Source organism: Ceratotherium simum, chromosome 3 (assembly GCF_057802395.1).
Source record: "Ceratotherium simum simum isolate JZ-2026a chromosome 3, ASM5780239v1, whole genome shotgun sequence".
Taxonomy (NCBI): domain Eukaryota; kingdom Metazoa; phylum Chordata; class Mammalia; order Perissodactyla; family Rhinocerotidae; genus Ceratotherium; species Ceratotherium simum.
The window spans coordinates 71,038,811-71,066,158 of record NC_141902.1 but is presented as its reverse complement, the minus strand read 5'-3'; the positions used below and the strand labels follow the sequence as shown (position 1 = coordinate 71,066,158).

Below are 27,348 nucleotides of genomic sequence, written 5' to 3'. Positions count from 1 at the left end.
CAACCTTTTGAGCCTTCTATCGTTCTTGGAATGTACTCCCTCCCTCAAGGTCTGCCACTTTGGCCTTGTCCCTCATCACTTGTCCCTCTCCCCCATGGTTTTCTCCTTCTCCAGGAGCATCCCTCATAATCTCTCCTCAAAGGAATTGGAAACAATATTAGCTTCCCTTTTCTGAATATAGAAGTGGGGAACAAACATGCTGAAAATAGTCCTTTTTTTTTTCTTTTTTTTAACTGTAGTATAAGCTTGACAGTTGGCTTTTCTTTTTGTAACGCAAGTGCCTGACTTAGCTTTTGATTGCCAGGCATCCACTACAAAGAGGCATTCACTTCAAAGATAGATATCTCAAATAAACACGTTGCCAGCCACACAACTAGATAAAGAACCAGGCTCTGCCTTGCCCCCTCCTTTGTTTCAGAGACCTTGGTTGATTTCAGTAACTGACCATTTGGGCTGCTGGTTTTTTCTCTTCCCACACTTTCAATTTCTGCTCTTGTGTTTTAACTTCATCAATAAAGAGTAAGCCTGTGAAACCCGAGGCCCCACCCTTGACCCCAATAAAAGCAAAACCCAGGCTTGTGCATTCTCTCTCTCTCTCTCTCTCTCTCTCTCTCTCTCTACCTACCTGTGACCTCGCTGTGTGGCCCCAGGTGTGCCATGTAATTTCCATGACTTATAAGTAATAAACCTTTTTTTTTTGACGTTTCCTGATGGTTACTGCTGCGGGCATCTTGCAACCATAATAAGAACCACAAGGGCTGGTCCAGCCATAACATTGGTTATTGATAGGCTGAGATGGGCACAAAACAATATAATTTGTTTCAACAGTCTAGGAAAGAGCCATAGGGTAAGGTGTGGAGCTGTCCAGAGAATCAGGAAGTCTGGATGAGATTTGAATTACAGAACTCGAGAGTTTAAGAGACAAGGGATACCTTCCAGCTGGTTCCTTTGATATTTACTGCCCTGCCCTTGAGTAAGAGCTAAGAGAAATCAGCTTATTATTAACACTCATCAACATTAGAAATAGGGCCCAGGGGGGAACATCCAGTGATCATTAAGTCCCCACCTGTAGCAGGTAGCAGGTGCAGCCCTGGGGGAGCCCGAGCAGCATGGGTCAAGTAAAGAAACTCGCCTCTTATGGTGGCAATGCACCTTCTCCTTCTTTGCTTTTTTTTTAGCCAGAAGAGAAACTATAATAGTTGTGTAACTAAAATTAATTTTTAAAATTTTGTGTACATAAGATATTGGGTGTTTGCTAAGGTTGATGTCACTAGGCAGTCATGTTGATCCCATCTTAAGGAAAAGGTAATATTTATAATTGAGATCTCACTAAGAGAAATGGGAAACACTATTGAAGGATTGCAATATATCTTTTATTGACATATGAGAAATATCTAAATAGTTCCATTACACGGGCTTGATACATCCTTGAGCACATCGTCGGCTTGAGACTAGGATGTAACACTGTAGAGAGCCAGTTCAAGCCACACACAATGCATCTGAAGTACCAACACACACGAAGGAGGAAGGTCAGACAGCCTGCATTTGGCAGGATACCATTTACTGGATAAAACGCTAAGAGAATCGACAATGGATTTAAACAAACAAACAAAAGAAGTCTTTGGAAGGTGTAGAAATTAAACCAAAGTTCCAACCTTTAAACTTCAGACACACATTCTATGATATATTTTGATAAACATTCTAGAAAGTGTTAAGTAGATGGGTTACTGAAACTATAGTTTGCAGCTATCTTCTGTAGTGATTCTAAGATTCCAAAAAGAAAAGCTAATCTCTGATCTAGATAGCATGTTTGAATCTAAATATGCTTTTAAAAAAGTGGTCTTGTGATGTTTGTTAACACGGACAAAATTGCCTATTTATGCATTAACCGTGATAAAGTATTGTGATTGTTGTATTAGTTTGGAGCAGTCTAATTCAGCTAATGCATTGCCAAGTAGTGATGAAATAAGGTACTACCCTGGTGACTGTCTAGAGAAAGGCCAATGGAAAAGTCACAACTGACTGATTCAGGCAATGAGTGGCATGAGCGTACCTGATGTTATGCATTTGTGTGATGGACAGGCTATTCCAAAGGGGCAACACATCATGTTTAGTATTTCACCTAAGCTAATTGCTATGAATGTATCACATTCACTACTTATGATAAATTAGGCTTTCAAGTCTTAGATAAAGGTTTGGAAAAATTCTGCTATGCAGTATCTTGCTATCCCCACAGTTAGATATTACTAGCAGAGGTTAGTTTTAACTGGCGCTAACATCAGTTGGAATGCTACTTACAATGTATAGTGTGCGTGGACTTAAGGAGCTGCTGAGAACAATGGTTGTCTGTATGAGTCTCTCTTTAATGCACTAGAGAGTTGTTTATTTGCCTGTAATCACACCACTTGGTAAGAATTGTGAATGACTAAATGGTTCTGGAAAGCATATAGATTGTTCACACTAGACCAAGTTCATGAGCCCTGGATTTTCGCTAGCTTATGTGCTGCCCTTGTTTTCTTCCCTCCCTGCAAAGTGCAAGAAGCCAGTAGCACTCATGTTTGTGTGTTTACCAAGAATCCTGAAGGCCCATGTTATAAATTAATTAGTCATCTGACTCAAGCACAGTTTGAATTGCCTTTAAGTTAATAGGAGAGCCTGACTAGCCAGCCAGACCCACAACTCCATGCAGCTTTGTTGCTCTTGACATAGTTCTACCGTGTACACAGCTGTTCTCGTCAAACAGTGGTGATCAACCGAGGTAATGTTGCCTCAGGAGATGTCTGGCCATGTCTGGAGACATTTTCGGTTGTGACAACTAGGAGGAGGATGCTACTGGTATCCGGTGGGTAGAGGCCAGAGATGCTGCTAAACAACCTACAGTGCACAGAACAGCCACCCATAACAAAGAATTATCCAGCCCAAAATGTCAATAGTGCTGAGGTTGAGTATGTGCCTGCCCTAAAGGCATTATTAAAAAGTAAACACTTGGTTTATTTATAACTGTCATTAGCACTTTTGTTTGGGATAGTCAGAAAAATTTCTAGCAAATGTCATTATAGAAATAGTGTGATACGTAGATCTTCTGTGGCAGAATTTATTTTACCTTACAAATGAGTTATAGGGCTCAGTATTTATAGAATCACTGAGGATCTCAAGGGCACACTTGAAATTTTCAGCTAGATTTTGCTACATTTTGTGTAGGATATTATGTATTATTTGAGATTTTGAGGCTCCTGGGGTCTGAATCATTAAATTAAGATTAGTTACTTCTTATCCAATTGCTTCTACCCCGGCCAGACACTGTAACAGGCACTTTCATACATTGTCTCATTTAGTTCTCAACACAACCTTGCAAGGTGAAGCATTACTAACCCCATTTTACAGATGAGGAAGTGGAGGGTTGGAGAAGTTAAGCTACTTCCTCAAGGTCACACAGCAGGTATATGATGAAACTGAGATGCAAACCCAAATCTCAGAGCCGTTACTCTTTCCTCTACATGATGTTATCCCCAAGGACTGCTGAATTTTTTTAACCATAGAGCAAATATATCTAAGCAGCATGAAAGGAAAAATAGATGGGAAAATAACTTCATCTAAAATGTGGCTACATTATACCAAATGTGCTAAGTCTCTGCGTCCCTTCTTGGGTTTGTGCAAAGTGGTTAAAAGGGTTGTGCAGTTTATTTCTACAAATCTCCCATTTCCTGGATAATTCAGGCAAAGAGGAAACCAGATTTTTCTTGAATTACCTAGCTAAGCGAAGGAGAAATGACTGTTGGCATCCCCTAAAATTTTCAGGCTACAAAATTAAATGGTCCCCACTACTTCTGGCCTAAGAACCATCCACTTTACCTTTTAATCCGTGCACATCCCATCATCATTTATCATTCTGGTTTGGGGAAATCTCATCAAGTTTTCTTAAGAATAATCAGGAAACACCTCTTACAGGTCTATTCTATAAATTGTGTCACGTTCAACTCCAGATTAGTTAACAGACCCCGACTGTTTTACAGAGCCTGTGTCGGGACAGAAGGCTGAGGCAAGTTTCATTTTGGGGGCAAGATGCATCTCTGTGGCACCACTACTGTGACACATGAGAATTTGGGGGACGTATAGATGTGATATTTGGGGAATCATAGCACATCCAAATTACTGTGTGAGCAAAGTATGTTACTGGAGTTCTGGAAGATCTCAACCATGTCATTCTAGACAGTGCCCCATGACACGGTAAGAGGCAGGACCCACACGCCAGAACCTTCCTGATGGGGAAATTCGGTTTCCACTCCTTCAAATGTAACTCAGAATCCCAGATTTCATAACTTAGGGTTGGTTTTGAGCTTTTGCACATTCTAACAAATGTTAAAGCCTCATTTTCTTCGTAGGCACTTTGTAGATTTATTACAAATGACATACTTCAAATACCATCTTGTGGTTTAAATTCCTGTTTGTCTGATAGAAAATAACTGATGTCAACAGCTTAGATCATTGTACTTGCTGTGCTACTTTCAAACTCCAAAGGTTTTTTTCCTTTGGAGAATTTTTTTTGTAATTTAATCTTCAAAATCCAATTATCCTGAGCTGTTTTCAAACAGGCCTATAAAAACCCAGAGATTATTTCTGAAGGGAAGCAGCATCTTGTTTCCTTATCTTCTGAAGCAGCCTTACTCCCACATTAAGGAATGATCAGGATGCAGAGAATCAGCATGGCTGTGTTGGTCTAGAGTATGGTACCATTCATAAACTATATAGATTAAAAAAAAAACCAAAGAAACAAAACACCTTCCCTCAAAGCTTCTAGGTCATGCTATCTTCAAAATCAGACAGCTGCTTCATTTGTTCGACTTGCATAGAATGCCGTCTGAGGAGCTTCTTTTTACTTCTCAAGTCAACTCTCTTTGGTGAACTTGGAGCAACAGGAACCATGGATTTTAAGCCACTAGCAAGTGGAGAGGAAGGTTTGCTGCAAGATCTAATATCTGGGATAGGTGGGTTCAGATTGATATTTAAAGGTGGAAGGAAGCCAGGCCTAGTGTGAGAAATTCGGTCTAGTAGCAAAGTTCCAGAACCTCGTCTTTCTAGAAGATGTGGTGGTCTGCGGCGTGCTGAGCTGGGAGATGTGCTGGGCACGGCATCCAGGGACTCCCGAGAGCCATGAAAAAGAGACAAGTGGGAGCTGTTGAGCTTCTTTCTGTCTAAGGGTGCTTTACCTGATTCAAGGGAAGTGGAGTTGGGTGGGTCAGCCCCTGGCTGCAAATCTAAATCGTAGAGGTCATTTTCCAGCCGTTTGAGAGATGCTGCATCTTTGAGTGCAGAGGGACCAGATGGACTGACACCACCCTTCTCTTGGTCAACAGGGAGAGTTCCTCTTCTGGTCAGACGTGGGTGGGAAGCCTGACCTTTCTCATAGGCTGCCTTCCAGCATGCCGAAGAGGCTGAAATCTTCAGAACCTGCTCCGTGACTGTGGGGAAGAGGGTGGGGTCTTTGCCATCAATACTGTTGGTTCTGGAAAGGGGCCCCCTTTTGGGGAAGGACACATCACTAATGCTCTTGATGACCTCATGGTCATTGCTGGCACTGTGGGTCTCATCCTGACGCATGAAGGCTGCCAGCACGGAGGGTGCGATCAGGCCCCAGGGTTCAGACTGGAGCCTCTTCAGTTGGGGCAGACGGGCCCTTTTGAGGTTCCCAGCTTTCCTGGTGGGTGACCCGGGCTCATTAAGAGCTTTAGAGGTGTTGCAACCACTTGGGTGCCCTGTTTGGAGGCTGAAGAAGTCATCTTCCTTCTCACTGGGTGGAGAGCCCAGGCCTGTAGCCTTCAGTTCAATATCCGAGGGAGACGCACACAGTGGAGGCGACTGTCTGTCTTCTACTTTGGGTGAAGGAGGGATATTAAGATACTGTTTGGTGGTCTTGGTGCCTGAAGATGATTTATCTGTTGTTATAATAATCACCTCCTTCCCTTTGGCTTTGCAGGCATCAAGGAGATGTTTCAATGCATCTTTGTCATCTGCATTAATTGCATAAACCAGGGCTGAAGCCCCAGTGCGATCCTCAAGGCTGGGATCGGCTCCATTCTCCAGTAATAAGGAGACTACTTCTCCTCCAGCTCTTCTGATGCAAGCATGGATGAGAGCGGTCTTGCCAGACTTATCCTGAATATTGGGATCTGCCCTGTTGTCCAGCAGGTACTTCACCATCTTGGACTTGCTGATGCTTTGCTGGTCCACATGTTTGGTGATGCATGCCACCATGAGAGCCGTTTCGCCTTTGTCATTGCTTTCGTTGATATAAGCGCCCCCTTCCAGGAGGAGTCTGGTCAGCCTGAGCCTCCCTAGCCACACAGCCTTTAAAAGTGAGTTGCCATCAGTCCTCAGTTCGGTGTCATCATCCATCATACTGACTAAAGCTTAGGGTCTCCAAGCCACAGTGGCAATCAGACCTATCAAGGGAAGAACAGAGAAAAACATCATGTATTCTATAGCTGATCTGAGCAGTGTGGCTGTTACAGGGTCTGGATACAGTCATATCCCAGCCTGATCCCAAGTTGTGCTGCCTTGGTTAAGTTATCTAACTTCCCTGAGTTAGTCTCTTCATCTGTAATGTGTGTGTGTTTGGGGGGGGGGGGGGTGGTATAGCAGTAAGCTACCTCATAAGTCATCGAGAAGATGAAATGAGATAGTGTATATAAAACACTTACCCACATGTAAAGCAGTTGACATAATGCCTAGCAAATAGTAAGCAATAAAAAATGCAAGCTGTCATTGTGTTGACTGCACAATACTTACCACAAATGTAGCTTAAGAAACTTTGTTTTATGTCTGTCAGCTTCACTGGAGTCTAAGTTCAGTAGGAAAAGGTTCGTGTCTATCTCATTCACTGCTATACCCTTAGCATTTAGCAATGATTCACACTTAATAGGTTACTTCACAAATAATTGTTTAATGCATTGCTTTATACGTTGTTGTTCTCGGTGTGTATCAGAAAGACCGGTAGGAAATACACCAAATGTTTATTTTACTCTGGGTATAGGATTATGGATAGTTTTCATTTTCTTTCTGCTATATTACTATCGTAATAGGGAGAGAGTCAGAAAAAAATTATTGTAAAACAAAATCAATCTAGCTGTCCCTTTCAGGGTATAGTCCCTACTTTTCCAGCAGATGTCAGAATTCTCATCCTCCTCATTCAGACTTTCAGAATAGCTCAAATAATGCAATGCTACATCCTTCCCTCTGGTTGAACAGATACAAGGCAGAGGACGGACAGGGGATGCATTTTTGCTCTCAAACATCAGGAGAGCTTCCTCAGCTGAGGTTTGTCAAATCTGGGTTTTCTGTTTTGGTTTTCCCATGTCAGTTACCTAATTCCTGGACTCAGAGCCCCCAAACTGGGTGTTACTTGAAAGGCCATCCACGAACAAGAAGAGATGGGTGTTGCTCAGCATCAATGCCCCTGCCAGCCTGTGGGTCTCTCACTGGCCCGTATTTCTGCCAGCACAGCCCCTCTATATGGACTTTTTGTCCCTCCAGGCTTCCGTTGAGCAGACAGCCACAATTGCTGAGTGTTTCTCCTGACCTGATTCACATCATTCTTTCTCTTAATCCACTACCTCAAGCAGTTATTGATCAATTTATACTCCTCTATTAAAATGGAAGTCGAAAGCTTTTCTTGGCTGAAGTTGAGAGATGGATACATATCCTCTCAAAATTTTTTAATACATGAATAGATACTTGCTATTTAAAACAAAAAATGCCCAAACCACACTTAAGTATATAAAGAAGTCTCCTTTACACATCCCACCCCTCCTTGAAGCCACTCTCCTCTTCAGAAGTAACTATGCTTAACAGTCTAGTGTGTGTCTTTCTGCTTCAGATTATTTTCCGCTTCTTCCAAATGCATTGTTCTAATAACTACATCTCAGCCTGATCTTATTGCAATTGTGTTTGTGTGTTCCTATGAGATTTTCTGTGAAACTGTCATCACCCAAGGACACTGTATGTTGTTAAATATATCCACAAGTCTCTGTTTCTGTCTCATCTCTATGCTTCTTTCTTCTCCAATCTCCTACTGACCCTCTCCCCCGACTCCAGCCCCATTTGTGTGGTGGCCTTTCTCCCTCTTCTCTTTCCATTATTTTAACTCCCTTGTGGTCCTACATATGATCATTTTGTTAAAGTCCTATGCAGTTATAAGCTTGCTAGTCCCCAAGCTCTGGACATTTGAAGCAGAATTTCCAAGGACTAAAGAAAGGATAGGGAACATGTGGTGAAAACATGCTGCTCTGCATCCCATCCAGGGGCCGTTGCTGTCCTGGCCCCACCCGCCTCCAGCGTCATCCCTGCTACTCCAGCCCTCTTCACACTCGTCTACCTTGAAGTCTAGCTGTTTCTCAAATGCCCCATTTTTACTTTTCTTCCTCTTAGCACTGTTCATGTTTCTAACTATAAGGCCTCCCTGCTCTTCTTTAATTATTCCTCATCCTTCAAACCTCAGCTCAAATGTTACTTCCTTTTTAATCAAGGGGAAAGTAACTTAAGATCGAAGAGAGAGGGTTGAGTAAAATTACAACTGACTCATACGCAGACTATATAAAGAAGGCCCACAAGTCACTTCCTCCGAAAGAAGATACACAAATGGCCAAGAAGCACGTAAAAAGGTGCTCAGCCTCATTGTCCTCAAGGAAAATCAAATTCAAGCACAATGAGATACCATTATAACCTCACAAGCAGGGCTAAAATTAGACAGACCGACAATAAAAGATGGATGAGGATGGGAAGCAACAGGAACCTGTTGGTGGGAGGATAAATTGGTTCCACTAAACTGAACTAATGCCTACACACTGACCCAGTAATTCCACGCCTGGGTTTATATCTAGGGTAGATTGAAAAGCACAGCCACAAAGTCCTCCCACCCCAGTAGGCACACCCCTTGAAATGAGATATTTCCTCTCCTCCCATCAGGAGGAGGAGTTGGCGTGTGACCATCCTTGACCAATAAAATGCAGCAGAAATAACTTGGTGCGACTTTTGAGGCAAGGCCTCAGTGGACATTGCAGCTTCCAGATTTGCTCTCTTGAACCCAGCTGCCGTGTAAAGAAGTCTGGGGTGTTCTACCAGGCAGATCACTTGGAGCTCCATCTTATAGCCCCAGCTAACTTCCAGAGTGTGAGTGGGGCCATCTTGGACTAGCCAGCCCCCAGATGGTTGCAACTGCAGGAGGCAACCCCATTGAGGCCAGCAGAAGAAGTTCCCAGAACCTGGTCCGAATTGCAGAAATACGAGCAAATAAATAGTTATTGTTTTAAGCCATTCGTTTTGGGATGGTCTGTTCACAGTGACAGATTACTGATAATATGTGTACACATACTGATAAATATGTGTAGCAAAACATGTACCAAAATGTTCCTGGCAGCACTGTTCATAAAAAGCAAAAATTAGAAACAACCCATCAAGAAGAAAATAAAGAAATTATAGTATATTTATATACTGGAATACTATACACCATCTCTGCATTCTCTCTCTCTCGCTCTCACACACACACACACACAACACAACACACCAAAAGAAAAAATGAATACTGCATCCCCTAGGTTCCTTAATAGTTTGCAACTTTCTCTATTGGAGTATTGATCTTGTTAATCATCTGGGTCAGCCTCTTCCTCAGAACTCTGAGGCCCTTGAGGCAGGAATACTGTCTTTTCTCCCTCGTCAGCTGTGTGATAATTGGAAAGTAGAATAAAGGAAAAGATGGAAGAAAGGAGGAAGAGAAAAAGGAAAGGAAGGTGGGAAGGAGATAATTGGGTTATCTTTCTGTGTTGTGTGTGGTACAAATCACATACCTCTAGACTACCTCTAAGTCTAGGGAAGGAAGCAAGAAGGGAGGGAAGAGGATGGTGTATCTAGGAGATGTTCTCTCCCTTCACTTGGAATCAGTGGCCACCTCCTCCCCCAAGCTCAGGCTTGGGGGGCTCAACCTGACATTTACAGTGCTATAATTGAAATACACTTTAGTGCTGTAATTGCTCCATAATCCAAGCTCTCGAGGATGTACCAGTGATGGTGGAAGGATTACAGGATAGAGTGGCAGGAGACCTGGACTCTGATCCCAGCTCTGCTGTTAGGTAGCTGAGTAATTGGGGGCATGCATCATTTTGCCAAATGAATAGAAGAAATCCAATTCTGCCTTACAAGATTGTTTTAGGGATCAAATGATAGGCAATACGTGAACACTATCTACAAAGTCCTGTAAAAATCTAAGGGATTATTACGTTGAATTGAACTCATCCAGAATTCTACCTCTGATCCCTGCTCTGTGTCACGCCCAGCCCCCCTGTAGAGTGCCACTAGTGTTCATTACCAATTCTCTCTCTCTTCCAATCACCTGCTCCCTTCTTTCTTGCCTCCTCCACCCAACCACAATTTGAAGTTTGTTGAGTCTTTCCACAAACATGATCTCTTTGACCACCCTTCCCCCGCACTTCTGAAAAGGAAACATTGTTATCCTGATTTTATGGGTACGGAACCTGAAATTCAGACACATTAAGTAATTTTGCCCAAGAGCACACGTTTGTAAGTGATACAGCTTTGATTCAAACTCTGTTCCTCTGACCCCAAGTTCAGAGCTATTGCACAGAGGGAATTCCGCTCAGGCACATCTTCCCACTACTGTAGCCTGGCATAGAGTTTAAGAATGCAGGTATACCATTTGGTGGTTACACAAACTTGAGCAAGTTACTTAGCCTCTCTTGCTTCAGTTTTCTCATCTGTAAAATGGGGATAATAATACATAAGTTTGAGGTGTACTATAACGATAAAATAACCCATGTAGAGCACTTAGTACAAGGCCTTGGCACATGGCAGGCGCTCAATATATGTAAGATTTTGAAGGAGTTTGGGTACACCTTTCAAAATCCAGGAGACCACACCATTCAGCTGTAGTATTCGCGGCAACTTGGGGGCTATCTTTATACTCCGCCTCTTCCTTCTGCAGTCACGGGAAGCAGTTAGATGCAGATCAGAAATTGAGCTCCACGTTTGCTTTTGCGGTTCGAGAGTCCTTTCTCCGGGCTCTGGGGGCGGCGTTACCTAGCCGTCCTTGGCAGAGAACAGTGGTGGCCTGGGGCGAAGGAGCCAGGATGCCCTGCGCTCAACGCGGCGCGCCAGGCCCGGTGGGCTCTGTCCGAGGTGCTGAACGCCGCGGGCTCCGGGCGCGCCGGCGGAGTGTGCGGGCATCCATTGTTGCCAGCGTCTCTGGGCATCTTCGAGAAGGCCGGGTATGGGGTCAGGTGAAACCAGGGCGGTAAGTGCTTCTCCCATCATTTCTCGGAAAGGCTCTTTACAATTTCTTGCCCACTTTCAGAATCATAACCTCTCAGCGCCCGTTCTTCTTAGGTCTCTGCAAAAATTTAGACTTTGCTCCCCCTTCAGTTCCTGCAGAAATTCAGACGCCTATCACCCCGCCCCGCTCCGCAACCATTTCCTACAAAAATTCAGGCCCCTACGCATCTCATCCCCATACGTCAATGCAAAAATAAAAAATTTTAAATCCGTCTTCCACTCCCGTCCCCCACAATTTCCTGTTATAAAAGCAGACTCTCTCCTCCCAGCTTCCCACTCTTGCCTTTGGCTAAACAGCGGGACTCCACTTTTGGGGAGCTCGGGGTCCCACCCAGGTGATCAGTGGAGATCCCTGGGGGTGTGCTTACCTGGTGGGGACGCTCACCAAGCGAGGCCACCTGGGTCCAGGCCACGGGTAGTGTCATTACTCCAAAAGCAAAGTCAGGGGGCACCTGACACTCCCGCCCGCGGCTGCGGTTTGACTCCCAAAGGGCACTGTCAGGCTGAACTGGTGCCCGGGACCTGGGGTTACCCTAGGCCTCGTGGGTCCTGTTGAGTGACTTGCCCAGAACTTCTTCAAGGTTCATAAATAAAACCTCTGCGTCAGTTCTTTCGAATCCTCCTTGTTCCTCCAAGTTGCAGTGGGGAAAAGGGAGTTTTTTAAAAGAGAAAGAAAGAAGCATGAAAGAAAGATAGGAATTGTCCCCAGTTTTGGTTTGCAGGTCTCCTGCGTAGACCCAGCCCTCCAGCTCCGTCTTCGGTTCTACTGGCTGACGAGGCGCTGCTGCCCGCTGGTGCCCGAGAGCATCTCTCCAGCAGCGAGGCGAGAGGGTTGTGTGGGTGTGTGTGCTGGGGAGAAAGGAGGAGGGAGGGGGCAGCGGGGGCGGGGAAGTGCCTACCTGCAGCTGCGGGATGAAGCGCCTGCCGCCCCGCCCCCTCATCCCCAGCTCTTGGGGGGTCGGACTCGTTTAACGACTTAGCTTGAGCCTCTTAGAGCCGCAGAGGGTGAGCGCATTTCGGGCTCTGCGACCCTTGGATCAGGAGAAGTGAGAGAGAACGCTCCCAAAGTCTGACTGCAGATCCCAGACCGGGGTAGGGATTTGAACTCTTGTCTCCTTTGCTCTTTCCGTGGCTCTGCCTTCTGCCGGTTTCCTTTATAAAACGCCCTCGGATCTCAGGATGTCTGGTCACAGTGTGGGAAGGAGAGGGAGAGAAGAGGGGGCGACTTGGGGGGAATCTGATTATCAGCGCTGGTTTCCACAGACAAACCGTTGGGTTCCATTCCACCTCCATCTTTTAATCCAACTCCTACTTATTCCCAGGACTTCCCGTAGAGCCATTTGCCAACAATTTTTGTTTCCTTTATAACAAAAGGAATTCATGGTTGTTGTATATGACTCAAAGCACAAGGCGTTATATTTAGAAAGTGAGTGCCTCCCTCTGCCCTAGCCCCTCGGTGTCCTTCCACTACTAGTCTGTTCCCCGGAGGTAACCTGCATTTACAAACCAAGAATCTATTGATATATATTATCTAGATATATATGCACACATGGGTTCCATTTTTCCTGTTAAAATTATGTCTTACTTCTTCTTGAGTCAATTTTAGTCATTCACATTTTCCTAGAAAATTGTCCATCTCATTTACAATTTCAAATTCACAGGCACAAAGTTACAACTAGTATTACCTTATAATTTTTCATCTCCTCTGAAATTGTTCTTATACCCCTTTTCATTCCTAATACTGTTTATTTGTGTTTTCTCCTTCCCCCTCCCCAGTTTTTTTTTTACCAAACTTGCAGTAGGGTTATCATTTTATTGATCTCTTAAAAGCATAAATATTGTTCTGTAATTTGCTTTTATTACTTAGTGTTTCCATAGTATCACTTATGCAAATACTTCCACATGGCACTCATTATTTTTAAGCACTGAATAGTGTTTTGGAGCCTTTTCCTGTAAAGCAATTTCAAGGTTTTGTGTAGTCAAATCTGTAAGTCTTATCTTTCATGTCTTCTAGATTTTCTATCTTGCTTAGGGAGATTTCCTACCCCAAAATCACAAGAATAGATCCCTAAATGTTCTGGTAATTTATAGCTTTGTTGTTGTTGATGGTGGAATGATGATGATGATGATGGTGGTGGTGGTGATGATGATGATGATGGTGATATCGTCGTTCTGGAAATTATATTTGTTCATAGAGTAAGGTAAGGATCTGATGAAGATGAGAAGCCAATTGTCCCCAACACCAATTCTAAATAGTTCATCCTCCTCTAATTGATTAGAAATGCCACCCTTAACTATATACCACTTTATATTCCCCAAACTCTATATATATTATCTAGACTATATACCACTTATATAGTCTATATACCACTTTATATTCCCCAAACTCTATTTGGTCAATATATATTCTTTTACAAAAATACACTGCTGGATTGGAATTATTTATTCAGGATTGTTTTTTTGCATATATGTTAATAAATAAAATTGTTTCCTTTTTCCTTCTTAGAGGATGGTGGGATTCTCATTCAGATCTGATACAAGGTTATGCTAACTTCCTAGGACGATTTTGAAAGCATTCTGGTTTTTCCATGCTGTAAAAATACACATTGGTGTTTTTAAATTATCAAGATAATTATCTGTTCATTGACAGTTTAATAGAATACATCCATAAGGCCATCTGGGTTTGATGAATTTTAGAAGGATAGATCTTTGATTATCTTTTCAAATTCATTGATGACTCTTTTTTGAGTCAATTTTGGGTGATTTATATTTGCCTAGAAAAAAAGTCCATCTCATTTAATTTTCAAATTTATTGACATAAAGCTACAAATAGCGCTTTCTTATGATTTTTCATCTCTGAATCTGTTCTTATATCCCCTTTTCATTCCTGATGTTGTTGTGTTTTCCCCTTGTTATTTTTGGTGTTTACATCTAATGTTATTTTGCTATGGTCAAATTATATGATCTACATAATTTTCATTTTGTGGCCTGTTAAATGACCAATTAAAATATTCAAAGAACATTTTTCTTCATGTTCAATGAAGAAAAAAATGTGCATTCTGTGTATTTGGATACAAACAATACAAATACACCTGTAAAGTTAATTGCATATTATTACCTTCTGTATCTTTACTTCGTACTGCAAGGCAGTATAGCTTATTGGTTAAGAACACAGACTCTGAAGTCAGACTGCCTGGATTTAAACCCCAACTCAACCACTTACCAGCCATGGGATCTCTGCTGAGTCACTAAACTGCTCTGTGCCTCAGTTTCCACCTCCATAAAATTGAGTTAATAATAGTATCTGCTTCATAGGACTGGAACAAGAGGCAGCTGAGTTAATACATGTAAAGTGTTTAGTGCAGTGCCTGGGAGGGAGCAAGCGCTATATATGTCTACCTGATCTATTAATATTCAAATTAAACTGTTAACGTCTCCCAGGATGTTTGAATTCATTTATTCAAAAAAAATTTATTGAGTCTGGGCTATGTGACCTCATCTCCATTCCTTTGCATTCTAGAGATTCAGCTGTGAACAAGAAAGACAAGTTCTTTGCCTTCATGGAAGGACCTTCTAAAGACCAAGATTTGTCAGCATCTTTTAGGGTGTGTGTGTGAATCAATGTTCTGCTGTTCCACGCCACTCACTTCATACAAGATAATATGAGGCAAGAGGCCTTTTGGTGGTGTCTCAGCCACTTACCCAGAGATGTTCTTTATATGCTAGACCCACTTAATTAATAACACCAGTAACAATAATCACTAATAGTAGCAATAAACGTTTTTGAATCCCTACTATTGTCAAAGCCTTCCAGCCAAAGACCTCCAGGAACACACCTATAATTAAGCAAGTTGGATTTATTACTTGTTGCAGCAAGGGAGAACACACACCATGGGAAACATGGGACATCTCAGTGAGAAGCTGTTAGAAAGCACGTGTTAGAGAATTTGGGCTCTGGTTGGGAGATTGGGAGAGGGTTCACGCCACTCTTAACAGAAGAGAATCACATCAGATGGTATTCTGACACCACAAAGTAAATTATAAAGTGATCCTTGCTGCCGTGGTTCCCTATGCACTCTGAGGGTTTTTTTCTTTGTGTTATTTAAATATAATTGACATATAACATTTTATTCGTTTCAGATGTATGATATAATGATTCGATATTTGTATATATTGTGAAATGATCACCACAATAAATCTAGTTAACATCTGCCACCATACATAGTTACAAAATTTTTTTTCTTGTGTTGAAAACTTTTAAGATCTACTCTCAACAACTTTCAAATATGCAATACAGTATTGTTAACCATAGTCCCCATGCTGTACATTATACCCCCATGACTTATTTATTCTATAGCTGGGAGTGTGTACTTTTTAACCCTCTTCTCCCATTTCATCCACTCCCCGTACCCCCCAACGCCTCCGGTAACCACTTGTCTGTTCTCTGTATCCATTAGCATGCATTCAGTTTTGAGCCGGGGAAAGTATTGTGTTTATTTCCCATTCTTGAGCAGTTTCCCTGCACAGAGTCTATTTTCAGTCAGCCATTGTCCACAGGGAAGAATAAGACAGACTCAGAGGTGAGCACTGGGCTCCTTAGCTAGAGCTGTTAGAATGGAGCCTTAAGAGTCATTTAATTAATTGTCTTTACACAAATTGGGAGGCTAAGTTCTAGAATGATAAGGTGCTCTCCCAAGATCACACAGCAAATCAATATCAGGGCAGCCAGGTCTCCTGAGACTAGCATTGTGGGATTAGATGTGTTCCAGACTATCATAATTTTTTAAATAACTTTTACTGGATTGTTATTACAAATGTGTTACAGGCATATTCTAGAAAATGAAGATAAGATATGGACTTATTCATCTAGCCCTTTTATTCCACCTTTTAATTTTAAAAAATAGTTTCTTTCAAACGTTTTTATTGAACGTTTAAATCAGAGATGCATTTTGCTGCAAGTAACAGAAAACCCCATCCTAAACAAAGAAGGACTTGTTTTCTCACATAACAAAATGTCTGAAGGTGGGCAGTTGCTGCTGATGGTTCAGAGGCTCAAAATTTTCAGGGCTAGCAGGGATGCTTGTGGGCTTTCCCCTGAGTTTGCTAGAAGGCTGCTGACAGCTGCAGCCATAACATCCATGTTCCAGACGTGAAGACTGGGAAGGAATGGAGCCAGTCACATCTGTCCCTTTTATCAGAAGAGCAAAACTTTCCCAGCAGTATATCTCACAGCCAACTTCTCTTTGAATCTTTCTATTAGAAATTGGTCATACACAAGAGATGTTGGGAAAATGGAAAGCAAGATTGCTATGACTGGTTTAGACCAAGAAATGGTTCCTTGGTCTGATTTAATGCCACTCCAAATAAAATAGAATTCTGTTAGCAAAAAAATAAATAGGAAATGGATAATGGACTGTCACAGTGCTTGTCATTAAAAACTTGAAAATGCAGATGAACAAGAAAAAGAGACTATATATAATATTTATAATATACAAGTATAATTTACAAAACTAGAATTAAACAATACAGGACAATGTATTCATATTGTATCCCTTCTTTTCTTCCTTAAAAATCAGCTATAAAGCTATCAATTTAGATTATATTTTTTTACTCTGTAATTTATTTCCACATCATTGCATGCTATTCTTCTACTTCATTGTTAATGGCTATGTTATGTTTTAGTGTATGCATGAACTATAATTTCTTTAACCAATTCTCTATGTAAAATGTAAAGGTTTCACATAGTTTCTCTCTATTGTAAATAACACTGCAGTGAAGATCCTTTAGTTAATTTTTCAAATTTCAGAGTTATTTCCTTAGAGCAAAATATTTGAGGTTTTAGACTAAAAGTTATTCAAAATTTTAATATTTTTGATACAGATTGCAAATATATCATTTGGAAAGATTGTACCAATTTTCATTTCCCCTTGCTCATAGTTAAATGCATCCTCACCCTCACTGAGACTCATCATTAAAGAAATTTGCCAATACGATAATTTAAAAATGTGTCAGGTTATTGTTTTAATTTGTATTTCTTTTATTATTGGTCGGGTTGAATTTTTTTTAATGTTTATTGCCTATTTTTCTGTAAATTGCTCATTTATATCTTCTAATCATTTTTCTGTTGTTGTTGGTGATTCACAGTTGATTAGAAAATAGACATAAAGTAAATAAAATTGTTCATGCTTTCCCCATCCAGAGATAATCACTATTATTTATCTATTATTCATATGGGTTATATATTCATTTCTCTCTCTCTCTTTCATCTCCCATCCATCTATCTATTTATTGATCTATCTACCTACCTATCTATCTTGTTATTTCCTTTGGATAAAACCCAAAAGTCAGATTTCTGAGGAAATAGATAACAAAAATGCTTAGGCTTTGAATAATAATTGTCAAATTGCTCTCTGAACTATGCTACCAATGTATCAATTCATGATACAGCTTCATGAGCCCTACAGTAATACTATGTTTTAAAATATTTGCCAATTTGAGAGGCAAATTTTTAAGTTTTCTTCTTTATCTGTGATCATATCCTCATTTATTCCTAATGTTGGCTATTTGGTGCCTCTTTTCTCTTTTTTCTTCATAAGACTTGATCAGGGCTTATCTATTTTATTTTTTTTCTTCCAAAGATAGATCTTTTACATTTGTTAATTGTAGCATTTTTCTATTTTTAATTCACTATATTTTACTTTCATCTCTATTAATTACTCAGTCCTATTTTCCTTGTTTCTTTCGCTGTTTGTTTCTTAGCTTTTTGAGTTGAATACATACTTAATTCTGTTTTACTTTTCTTTGTATACAATTAAATTCATTTAAGGGTATGAATTATCATGAGGGCACAGCTTTGTTAAATTCCTCTTTTTTTTGTCTTCAAACTGAAAATAACTTTTTGAAAAAAATGACACTTTAATAATAATAGAAATTTTAAAGCCAGAGAAGTACAAAGAACACAGAAAACCACTTGAAATTCTACAGTTCAGAACTAACTATTGTTAACATTTGGGGGAACATCTTTCCAGAAATTTTTGTTTTATAAATGTATATAGAAATTTTGTACAAATAGTGTCCTACCAAACTTTTAACGATATTCTGTATCATGAAAATCTTTTCCTGTTAATGACTATAGCATACATAATAGCTTTCAATGGCTTAATAATAGTCCATTGTATAAATATAATTTATTTAACTAACGTGCAAGAGAGGTACATTTTGGTTATTTCCAATTTTTCACCATTATGAACAACAATTATATCTTAGTGTTTTTGTCCAATTAACCTCTTAGAGTAAATATCTACAAAGAAATTGCTGAGTGAATATGAGGAAAATATTTAACATTTTAATAACTATTTCTAGACCACCTTCCAGAAAGATTATAAAAATTTACACTTCCACCAACAAAGCATGAGACTAACCATTTTCTTATACCGTCACCAATTCTAGATATTATCAATCTTTTTAATCCTTAATAATCTGAATAAGCAAAAAAACCTTATTTTTGCATTTCTGTAGTTACTAATGATGTTGATCAACTTTTTATATTTCTCAATTGTTTGTATTTTATGTATATGCATGTGTACATGTGTGAATTGACTGTTCATATCTTTTCCCATTTTTCTGTTTGTCTTATAAATTTTTAAAGCTGTCTCCATATTTTATATTTGTATTCTTAATCTGTCATACCTATATTTTGCAACGTTTTATTTGTACTTTAGTTTTATTATGTTGTTTTTGTCATAAATAAGTTCTTAATTTTTAAATTGGCCAAATCTATCTATATTTTTCTTTGAAATTCTTTCCTTTAAGGTGTCATGCTTGGAAATTTTCTGACCTGAAAATTATTAAAATTCCCAGCCTTCTCTTGACACTCTCAGGGTTTGATGGTTTACAGTTAGATTTTTACTCCACCTGGTATTTAGCTTGTGCAATTAACCAGATGTGCATTAAGATTAATTGTGTTCCCAACAACAAACTAATTACCCCAATAAAATTTTTGAAGAATCCATCTTTTCACCATTGCTTTTGAGTGTCATCTTTATCATATACTAAATTGACATGAAAACTTGAATTTCTTTGTGAGCTTCTCATTCTGTTCTATTGATCTATCTTTCCCTCTACTTTTGTCACCTCGTTCTGATTATTGTAAGTTTATATTGCAGTTTCAAATGTAATGGGACAGATTTCTCCTTAAACTGCCTTTTTTAAACTCCCTGAATTTTATCATGGATTTGCTCTTTCAGATTAGCTTTAGAATTATCTTAGATTCTAAAGATTACATTTTTGATCAAATAGTGTTTCTTTTCTAATCATTATGATGCTACTGAACAATCTTCTTATTGCTGAAAATAAATTTAAACTCCATATTTCCAGTGAAAAATCTCATACTGTTTTTAAAAGTCATCAGCCACAGTCTGGTGTAGAACCTCAGTCGTTTTCAAGGTGACTGGTGACTACAGCAGTGTAGACTTCCATAGAGAACCCTATGTCTCTTTGACCATAAACCTCCAGGGCTCAATCTATGCTATGGACGAATTGTGCCTCCTCCTCCCTCCCCCATTCACATGCTCTAACACCAGTGTGATGGCATTAGGAGGTGGAGCCTTTGGGGGGTAATTAGGGTTAGATGAGGTCATGAGGCTGGAACCCCATAGTGGGATTAGTGCCCTTATAAGAGACATGGGAGCTTGCTTTCTTCCTCTCTGCCATGTAGGACACAGCATGAAGATGGCCATCTGTAAGCCAGGAAGAGAGCTCTCACCCAGAACTAAATCAGTCAGCACCTTGATCTCAGACTTCCCAGACTCCAGAACCGTGAGAAATAAATTTTGTTGTTTAAGCCACCTAGTCAATGGTATTTTGTTATGGCAGCCTGAGCAGAAAAAGACAATCTACAAACACTCAACCATAAGCTTTCTGAGTTCAACCATCTGAGACAGTTTACTGATGACTCTCTCCCCATGATGCTCACAGCTTATTTATTTGCATGAGATTTCCAGAAGTACAAGAAGTATTTTCTGACAATAACTCCTAGGTCCTTTTATCTCTTCAGGTTTATTCTATAAGCGTGGAAACACTTAGCAAGATTGGTTGGATTAACCATTCTGATTCTTTTAGTCAGTAATGGGAATAAGTCACCCAAGGGGCATTACATCTCAAAGCAGCCATCATGAGGTACCGTCATGGCACACGGCTTCCTAAACAGTGAGACCTTCCTGAAACTCCTCAAAATCTTGGGCACCAGCCTAAGTAAAGTAGTAATATTGATGTAAATTGGTACCCAGTGAGGACTCATACATTTATATACATGTATATATATATATATATAGATGTATATCATCACACAGGTTCTGGCATCAATCCTAAACACCTGGGTGGGAATTTGGGACCAGACTCTCAGGGATTTTTGCCTCTCAAAACTTATCTTTAATTATGAGTTCAAAGGTATGGTCACCTGGGAAGCAACTTGAGAAGATATTTTGGAAAACCGGTATCTTCACATCTAGTGGTGTGCTGGTAAATGCAACTGGCTTTCTGGTGGGAAAAAATGGAGGTATATGTATATATATGCACATACGCATGTGTATATGTATGCACCTGTATATAAAAGTTTATCCTAAACTTGACTGATATTAATGACGTGTAGTACACTGTTTACAAATAATAATAAAATATATTATAGCTTTTTTTGTAAATTCCATACAATCAGTTGATTCTCACAGAATAGTTTCATCTATTTTTGACAAACTCTTGTATCCCTAGTCAACCTATGATGGCAATTTAACCATGATTTGACAAATGGAGTTGCATCTCAATCCACTAACTCTTTTTCCCAATAAATTTACTGTCATCACATCAGATGTGTGATCTACTGTTAAACTATTTCTCACCCTCATACCAATTATATTCATTACACTGAAACCTGCATCAGTTTTAGCACTAACTTTAAGTTTAATCTGCCTTATTATAATTTTTCTCCATTATGTACTTTCTTGAGTGTAGACAATCAATAAAGTAATAAATCAAGCCCTTATTTGTTACACTTGCCAATTCCGTCGTGTAGATTCTTCCCTCGTGGCTGAGTTCAAGCTACCAATAGGATATCACTGAGTGCAGAGTTGGCAAGAGATGCACACCATTTTATAGTATTTCTACCATATAGATACAATAGAACAAAATATCCTCAAGAACATAGGTAATAGTAAAAAGTATTAAATAATTAGGAAGGGATGAATTTTGAGTATTTATTACCTTCATTTTTAGTCGAAGTTGTTTAATCGTAAGTTTGTATAACAATTTTTAATAAAAGCTGTGTTTGACGACAGGCTCACAAAATTCTAGGAAATTTAACAATCAGTTCTCGTGAGCTGGTGCAAGCCAGCTCCAACACACTGCTGTCCAACATCCCTGAAATCACAGAATGGCTCAGCTTGAAGAGGCCTTGGCAATGACTTGGTCTAATTCACATTTTGTATGGATGGAGAGAGTGCAGCCTTAGGTTTACCTACACTGCAAATATTGACCGTTAAAGAAACCTTCTGATTCCCAGCAATTAGTCCAGTATGCTCTACTCTACTTGGTACTCAAAGTGTGGCACCAGCAGCTACGGCATCACCTGGGAACTTGGTGGAAATGCAAAATCTCAGGCCCCACCCGGACCTGCTGAATCAGGAAATAAAATCTCCAGGTGATTCATATGCGCACTAAAGTTTGAAGCATGCTGAATGACAGTGGTGATTCTGACCCAGGTTGTCCTCTAGGATCACCCGGGTATTAAAAAAAAAAAAAAAAAGTACTTCCTATGCCTGGGTCCCATCCTCAGAAGTTGTTTAATTGACAGGAAGACAGTCCAAGCATGGATGGTTTTAAAAGCTCTCCAGATGATTTTAATGTGGATCTCAGATGTACCACCTTTCCTCCATGACTCCCTAACCAGAATGTCCCGGTAGACCCCCAAAGCTGCTGAGCCCAACTCTGTCTGAGAAGCAGGGGTGAAAGTGACTGCACCTGGAGGTGGTACAATGACAATGGTCTGGTGGCTGGAAACCATCCTCAGCAGGCTGCCTGAAAACTGAATCCCAGGACCTGAATGCATCTGCAATTCCCAAAGGCCCATTTCCTCCCAACAGAAGGAATCATGATCCCCTTGGAACTTCTTTAGTGTTACCCTGTCCTTTTGGGAAAATGAAAGCATTGGGAAAACCAGCCGAGGCAGCGAGCTCACAGTATTCATTTTATGCCAGATTTATGCTGCCATCGCTGCTCTGGCTCTTTTTTGCTTCACTCTAAGGAGAATGTATCAAAGGTGTCATTGCAACACAAATGCTATGGTGTTATGATCACTGTCTTCCTTCCCACCCTCTTCTAAATGCTCTTATGGAAATTGTTTTTATCTTTTCAGATTTGAAACACTTTATAAAAATACTCAGCAAATATTTCAGCAAAAATAAATGTCCCTAAATAGCCGCTCTATCCAGTATAAGTCATGATCACCAGTGTGCCTCTGAAATGCCTAAAATAGAGGCCATGCTGGCAGTTCCCTCCAAGGAGCATCCTTGTTTAGCTAACCTAGTTAGAAGCTGTGAGCTTGTGCTTTTGGGTCCTGTGAGAACGTTGTGTTTTTAAAATAATTTTGTCTAAAAACCCTTCTCATCTCCCAAAGGAGATTCATGATATGCAAATTTCCAGGAACTAGGAGCATTGAGCTGACCTGTTTGTGGAGATGCAGCTCTTGTTTGCAGACCCCCAGGGCAGCGCTGTGCAGGTTTGTACCAGGGGCAGTGTCTGAGCAGAAGACCCCTTGGAGCCCCTCCACGAGGTTTCCTTTGGGCTGCGTTTCTCTGCTGGTGGTGGGGGCAGGGATGGAGCCAGCTGCATCAGTTTTCTCCAAGGGCCCCTTGTCCTGCTCTGATAGTTTTTCACTCCCTTTAGACCAACAGATGTGGAGGAAAGTCCCTACATTTTAATCTGATTCTTGCCATGATCCAGGAGAGAAATGGGCATGTTCTTCACCTGTTGTGGAGAGAGAGGGAGGAGAGTGTCCTTCTCACAGCTAAACCCAGAAGTTGACTAGGACAGTGGCATTAAAGTCTGCCAGTGCCTGTGATGACAACAGCGACCACCTCATCCCCATTTGCCAGGGACTTTCACAGTTTCATCACTGAAAAGGCCCATGTCCCAAGAACCCTCTCTGTCCTGGGCAAACCAGAACAACTGGTCAGCCCAGGTGGTGGCCCAAAGCCGTCTCTCCTATGTTCTGCAAGAGGAGCCTCAGCTGAGTATCATGATGGAATTTTATAAAATTTAAAATTAAAAAAACAAAGATTCCATGTATATGAGTCAGATGGGTATAGCTATTAACCAAACCCCTATTTTAGGGAGAGATGAGGGTAGATCCAGCAGTAGTTTCCAGTCCAAAGGGACAGAGCTAAGACAAGGGATCCTACCCACAGCAGCCAGCTGCTGAGGGTACTGGGGAGCTGAGGCAAGCACAGAATAGAGCCAGCCGGAGTGAGAGTTGTGTGAGGGTCATGGGAAGAGCCTGAGCATTGGCCATGAGAAGACCCCGGCTGCAGTGTGGCTGCTCCCATTCCTGGCCCTGGATGCTGCCTAAAATAGGCAGGCAGAGGATGGACGCCCCAGGCAGCTACTGATGGCTACTCAGAGACTCCTTAAAGGACTAAGGAAAAAGAAAAATGTTACAACATGTTCTTCTTTATTATAAAAGGAATACATTTATAGTAGAAAAATGTCAAAAGTATGGAAAAACATAAAGAAGAAAATTAAAATATCACCACATTAAACCACAACCCTGAACAGACCATTTATAATATTGCCATATATTTCTTGCCCCCATAAAAAAAGCCAGGAATCCATGTGGTCCAGTCCCAGCACAGTTATGTTTAAAAAAAAAAAAAAAAAGTCACTATCCAAAAGTAGTCAAAAGCAATTGAGATCTTCACTGGAGATTCTTAAAGAAAATCAAAGGGAATCCAATTTATAATTCATAGAGATACTTCTTAAAGTTTCTTTCCCATTCCCATTCTTGACACCGCCCAACCCTCGCCGCTTCCCCAAAGCTCTCGTAGCCCCTCACTCTCAACTACCACCAAAAGTCTATCATAAGCCCCCGACATCAAGGTATCTCTCTCTCTTTTTCCCCTCCCCCTTTCTCAAGTTTCTCTTCTTCCTCTGAGAGACTCCGCTCCCATTCCCAATATTAAATTAATTAAACTTGTTTCTCTCCTTGCATTTCATCTTTTCTTTCTACCCACTTGCTTGGAAGAATCTGAGCTAGCAGATACATTTCTTCCCCTAGAAGTTGGGGGGGGAGAAGAAGCCAAGCAATCAATGATGGAATATTCTTTCATGGGCAAGGGGAGGAAAAAATATTGCGAAATATGCAAATGCCCATCATGTAACATCTTTTAGAAAAATATAAATATTTTAAATACATTTTTTACAAAACTGCAATTATACTGTAGGTGCAATTTTATATTATGGTCTGTAAACTTTACATTATATTCATTCATTCAATCAGCAAATAGTTATCATGGTTTATTATGTGCCAGACATTGTCACTAGGGAAACAACAAGGAAAAAAACAAACAAAAATGAATGCCCTCGTGAAGCATAGTCAAGTGGGAAGAGACAGATAACAAATATAAAAGGAAGTAATTTTTTTAAGCAAAGTGGAAGCAGATCAGGAGCGCTGGGTTACTTCTCGGTGGGGTGATATACGGACAAAGACTTGGATGAGAAGAGGGGGTGAAGCATGCAGGTTAGGGGGAGGAGCCCTCTAGGCAGGACAGCACAGCCAGTACAAAGGCTGCACCGGGGTTGGCGTTTTCTAGGAATAGCAAGAAAGCCACTGTGGCTGGAGCTGGATGCGGGATGTGAGAGAAAGAGAGAAGCCAAGGATGACTCCGCGATTTTTGGCCTGAACAACAGCAAGAATAGAGTTGCCAGTAACTGACGTGAGGAAAAGGGCAGATAGAGCAGATGTGGGGTTCAATTTAGGACAATTTAAGTTTTAGATACTTTTTAGCCATCCAGGTGGAGAAGCAAGGGATGCACTTGAGAAAAATATTCCCCCATGTTGTTAAATATTACTGGAAAATCTAAATGTCAAATAGGTCATGCTTTATTATAAATTCAAAGAAAGTACAAAAGGAAATTAAGTTTATCTCCCTCTCCTTTACCTCGCCACCCATGGCTCCTCCCCCGGTACATCCTCTTTTACAAGTTTTTCGTATATCCTTCCAGGAACAGTCCACACATTTTATAGGTATACATTGTCTTTTTCTCCCTGATAATATTTTAGCGTAATACACACACAATTTCCACCATGCCTTTTTCCACTTAACCAGATATCTTGCAATATTTCATATCAATAAGGATAAAGCATTGTCACTCTTTAGACAGTTGTATAATTTTCATAGTTTCCCATTGTATTAACATATGGAATATGTATAATATTATTTTTAACTAGTCCTTTGTTGATGGACATTGAAGTTTTTGTTTCCAATCTTTTACTATTACAAGCTATATTGAAATATATAAGGATCTTGCATATATTTCAATTAAATGTGCAATTATATTTACAAAATAAATATTTAGAAGTGAAATTATTGCTGAATCAAAGGGTATGTGCACTTTTATTTAGCCAGATATTGCCAAATTTCCATACAGCGATGTGTAAGAGGACGTGCTTTCCCACACCCTTCCCAACACATCATGTTATCAAATTTTTGAAAATTTCTGTCTAATTAAATAAGATTGAGGGCTGGGGCGGAGTCAAGATGACGGCGTAGGCAGACTCTGAACTCACCTCCTCCCATGGACACAGCCAATTTACAACTACTCGTGGAAAAATTACCCCTGAGACAGAACTGAAAACTGGATAAGAGGAACTCCTGCAACAACGGACAATCCTAACTGGGGTAGAAGAGGCAGAGACTCCCTTCTGGAGAGGAAGAACGCCGCCTTCACAAGCCGCCAGCTTCACGGCCGCTGGGAGCAGCTCACAGGTACGCAGCCTCCCTGGAGGCGCGGGGTCCTGAGCCGGGGAGCGCCCCCGCTGTGGGCATTTTGTGGACCCAGCACAATCGACACCAGTGGCATAATATCTGACTTTGCCTGCTACTAAAGCATTGGGTAGCACCCCCAGAAAACCCGGTTCACAAAGAAACTAAAACTGGCTCTTAAAGGGCCCGCGCACAAACTCACCCATTCCAGAAAGCATCCTAAAATCACCAGAAAGAAAGGTGCACAGTGCTTCGGTGACAAGAGACTCACCTAATAGGCCCTGAGTGCATCTCGGTGAGGGGTGAGACCTCTCCAGGGACTGGGACATTGGCGGCGGCCATTGTTGTGGCCTGGTGTGAGTGTGCTGACACAGACGCCATTGGAGTTTTCCCTGAGACCTGCTAGCCCAGGGTCTGCTCCACCCGCTAGAGCACCGATTTAATCCAGCTCAGCCAGGGCAGGCAGCCCACCCTAGAGACTGGCCCCACCCAACAACAAGCCCTCAGGCAACGTGTGGGCCTGCATAGACTGGTGACTGGATTCTCTGCAGCCTGGCAACTGAGCTGACTTGAGCGGGGCAGGGTGAGCACAAGGAGCGGGTGGAGAGTGTGGGGTGGTGGCGGAGTGTGTGGGGCTCCCGCCGTGGAGAGACTGGGTCCGCTTGGGGAGATCTGGGTGTTCACATGGGGCAGGACTGTGTTGACTGTGTGTGTGGACCTGTGGGCAACAGGGCTTGTCAGCTGCAGAAGACTTGTGCTTCTCAAAGACCCACATAGGAGGTTTGCCCCACCTTCCAAAGCCTGAAACAATTGGGTGCTCCTGTGCCTGAGGGCAGCCCCACCCAGCTGCAATCCTCAGAGAGCTGACAAGAGACCTAATAGGCTAGAGGTTTACAGCAATTCTAAGGCCCTGAGCCTAACAACCTGTCACACTGGGGGCCTACTCACTTAAAAGAAATACTGCAACACAAATGTGGTATTA

General features: G+C 41.1%; 1 protein-coding gene across 1 annotated transcript; it reads right to left on the bottom strand.

The window, feature by feature from the left end:
* Positions 1 to 1,323: 1,323 nt before the first annotated feature.
* ANKRD34C (ankyrin repeat domain 34C) lies at positions 1,324 to 26,822 on the bottom strand. The gene is made up of 2 exons (XM_087428783.1): positions 26,638 to 26,822; positions 1,324 to 6,440 (listed from the first exon to the last, which is right to left on the bottom strand). The coding sequence occupies exon 2, from the start codon at positions 6,394 to 6,396 to the stop codon at positions 4,795 to 4,797; it is 1,602 nt and encodes a 533-aa protein (XP_087284909.1). The 5' UTR covers positions 6,397 to 6,440; positions 26,638 to 26,822; the 3' UTR covers positions 1,324 to 4,794.
* Between the last annotated feature and the right edge of the window lie 526 nt (positions 26,823 to 27,348).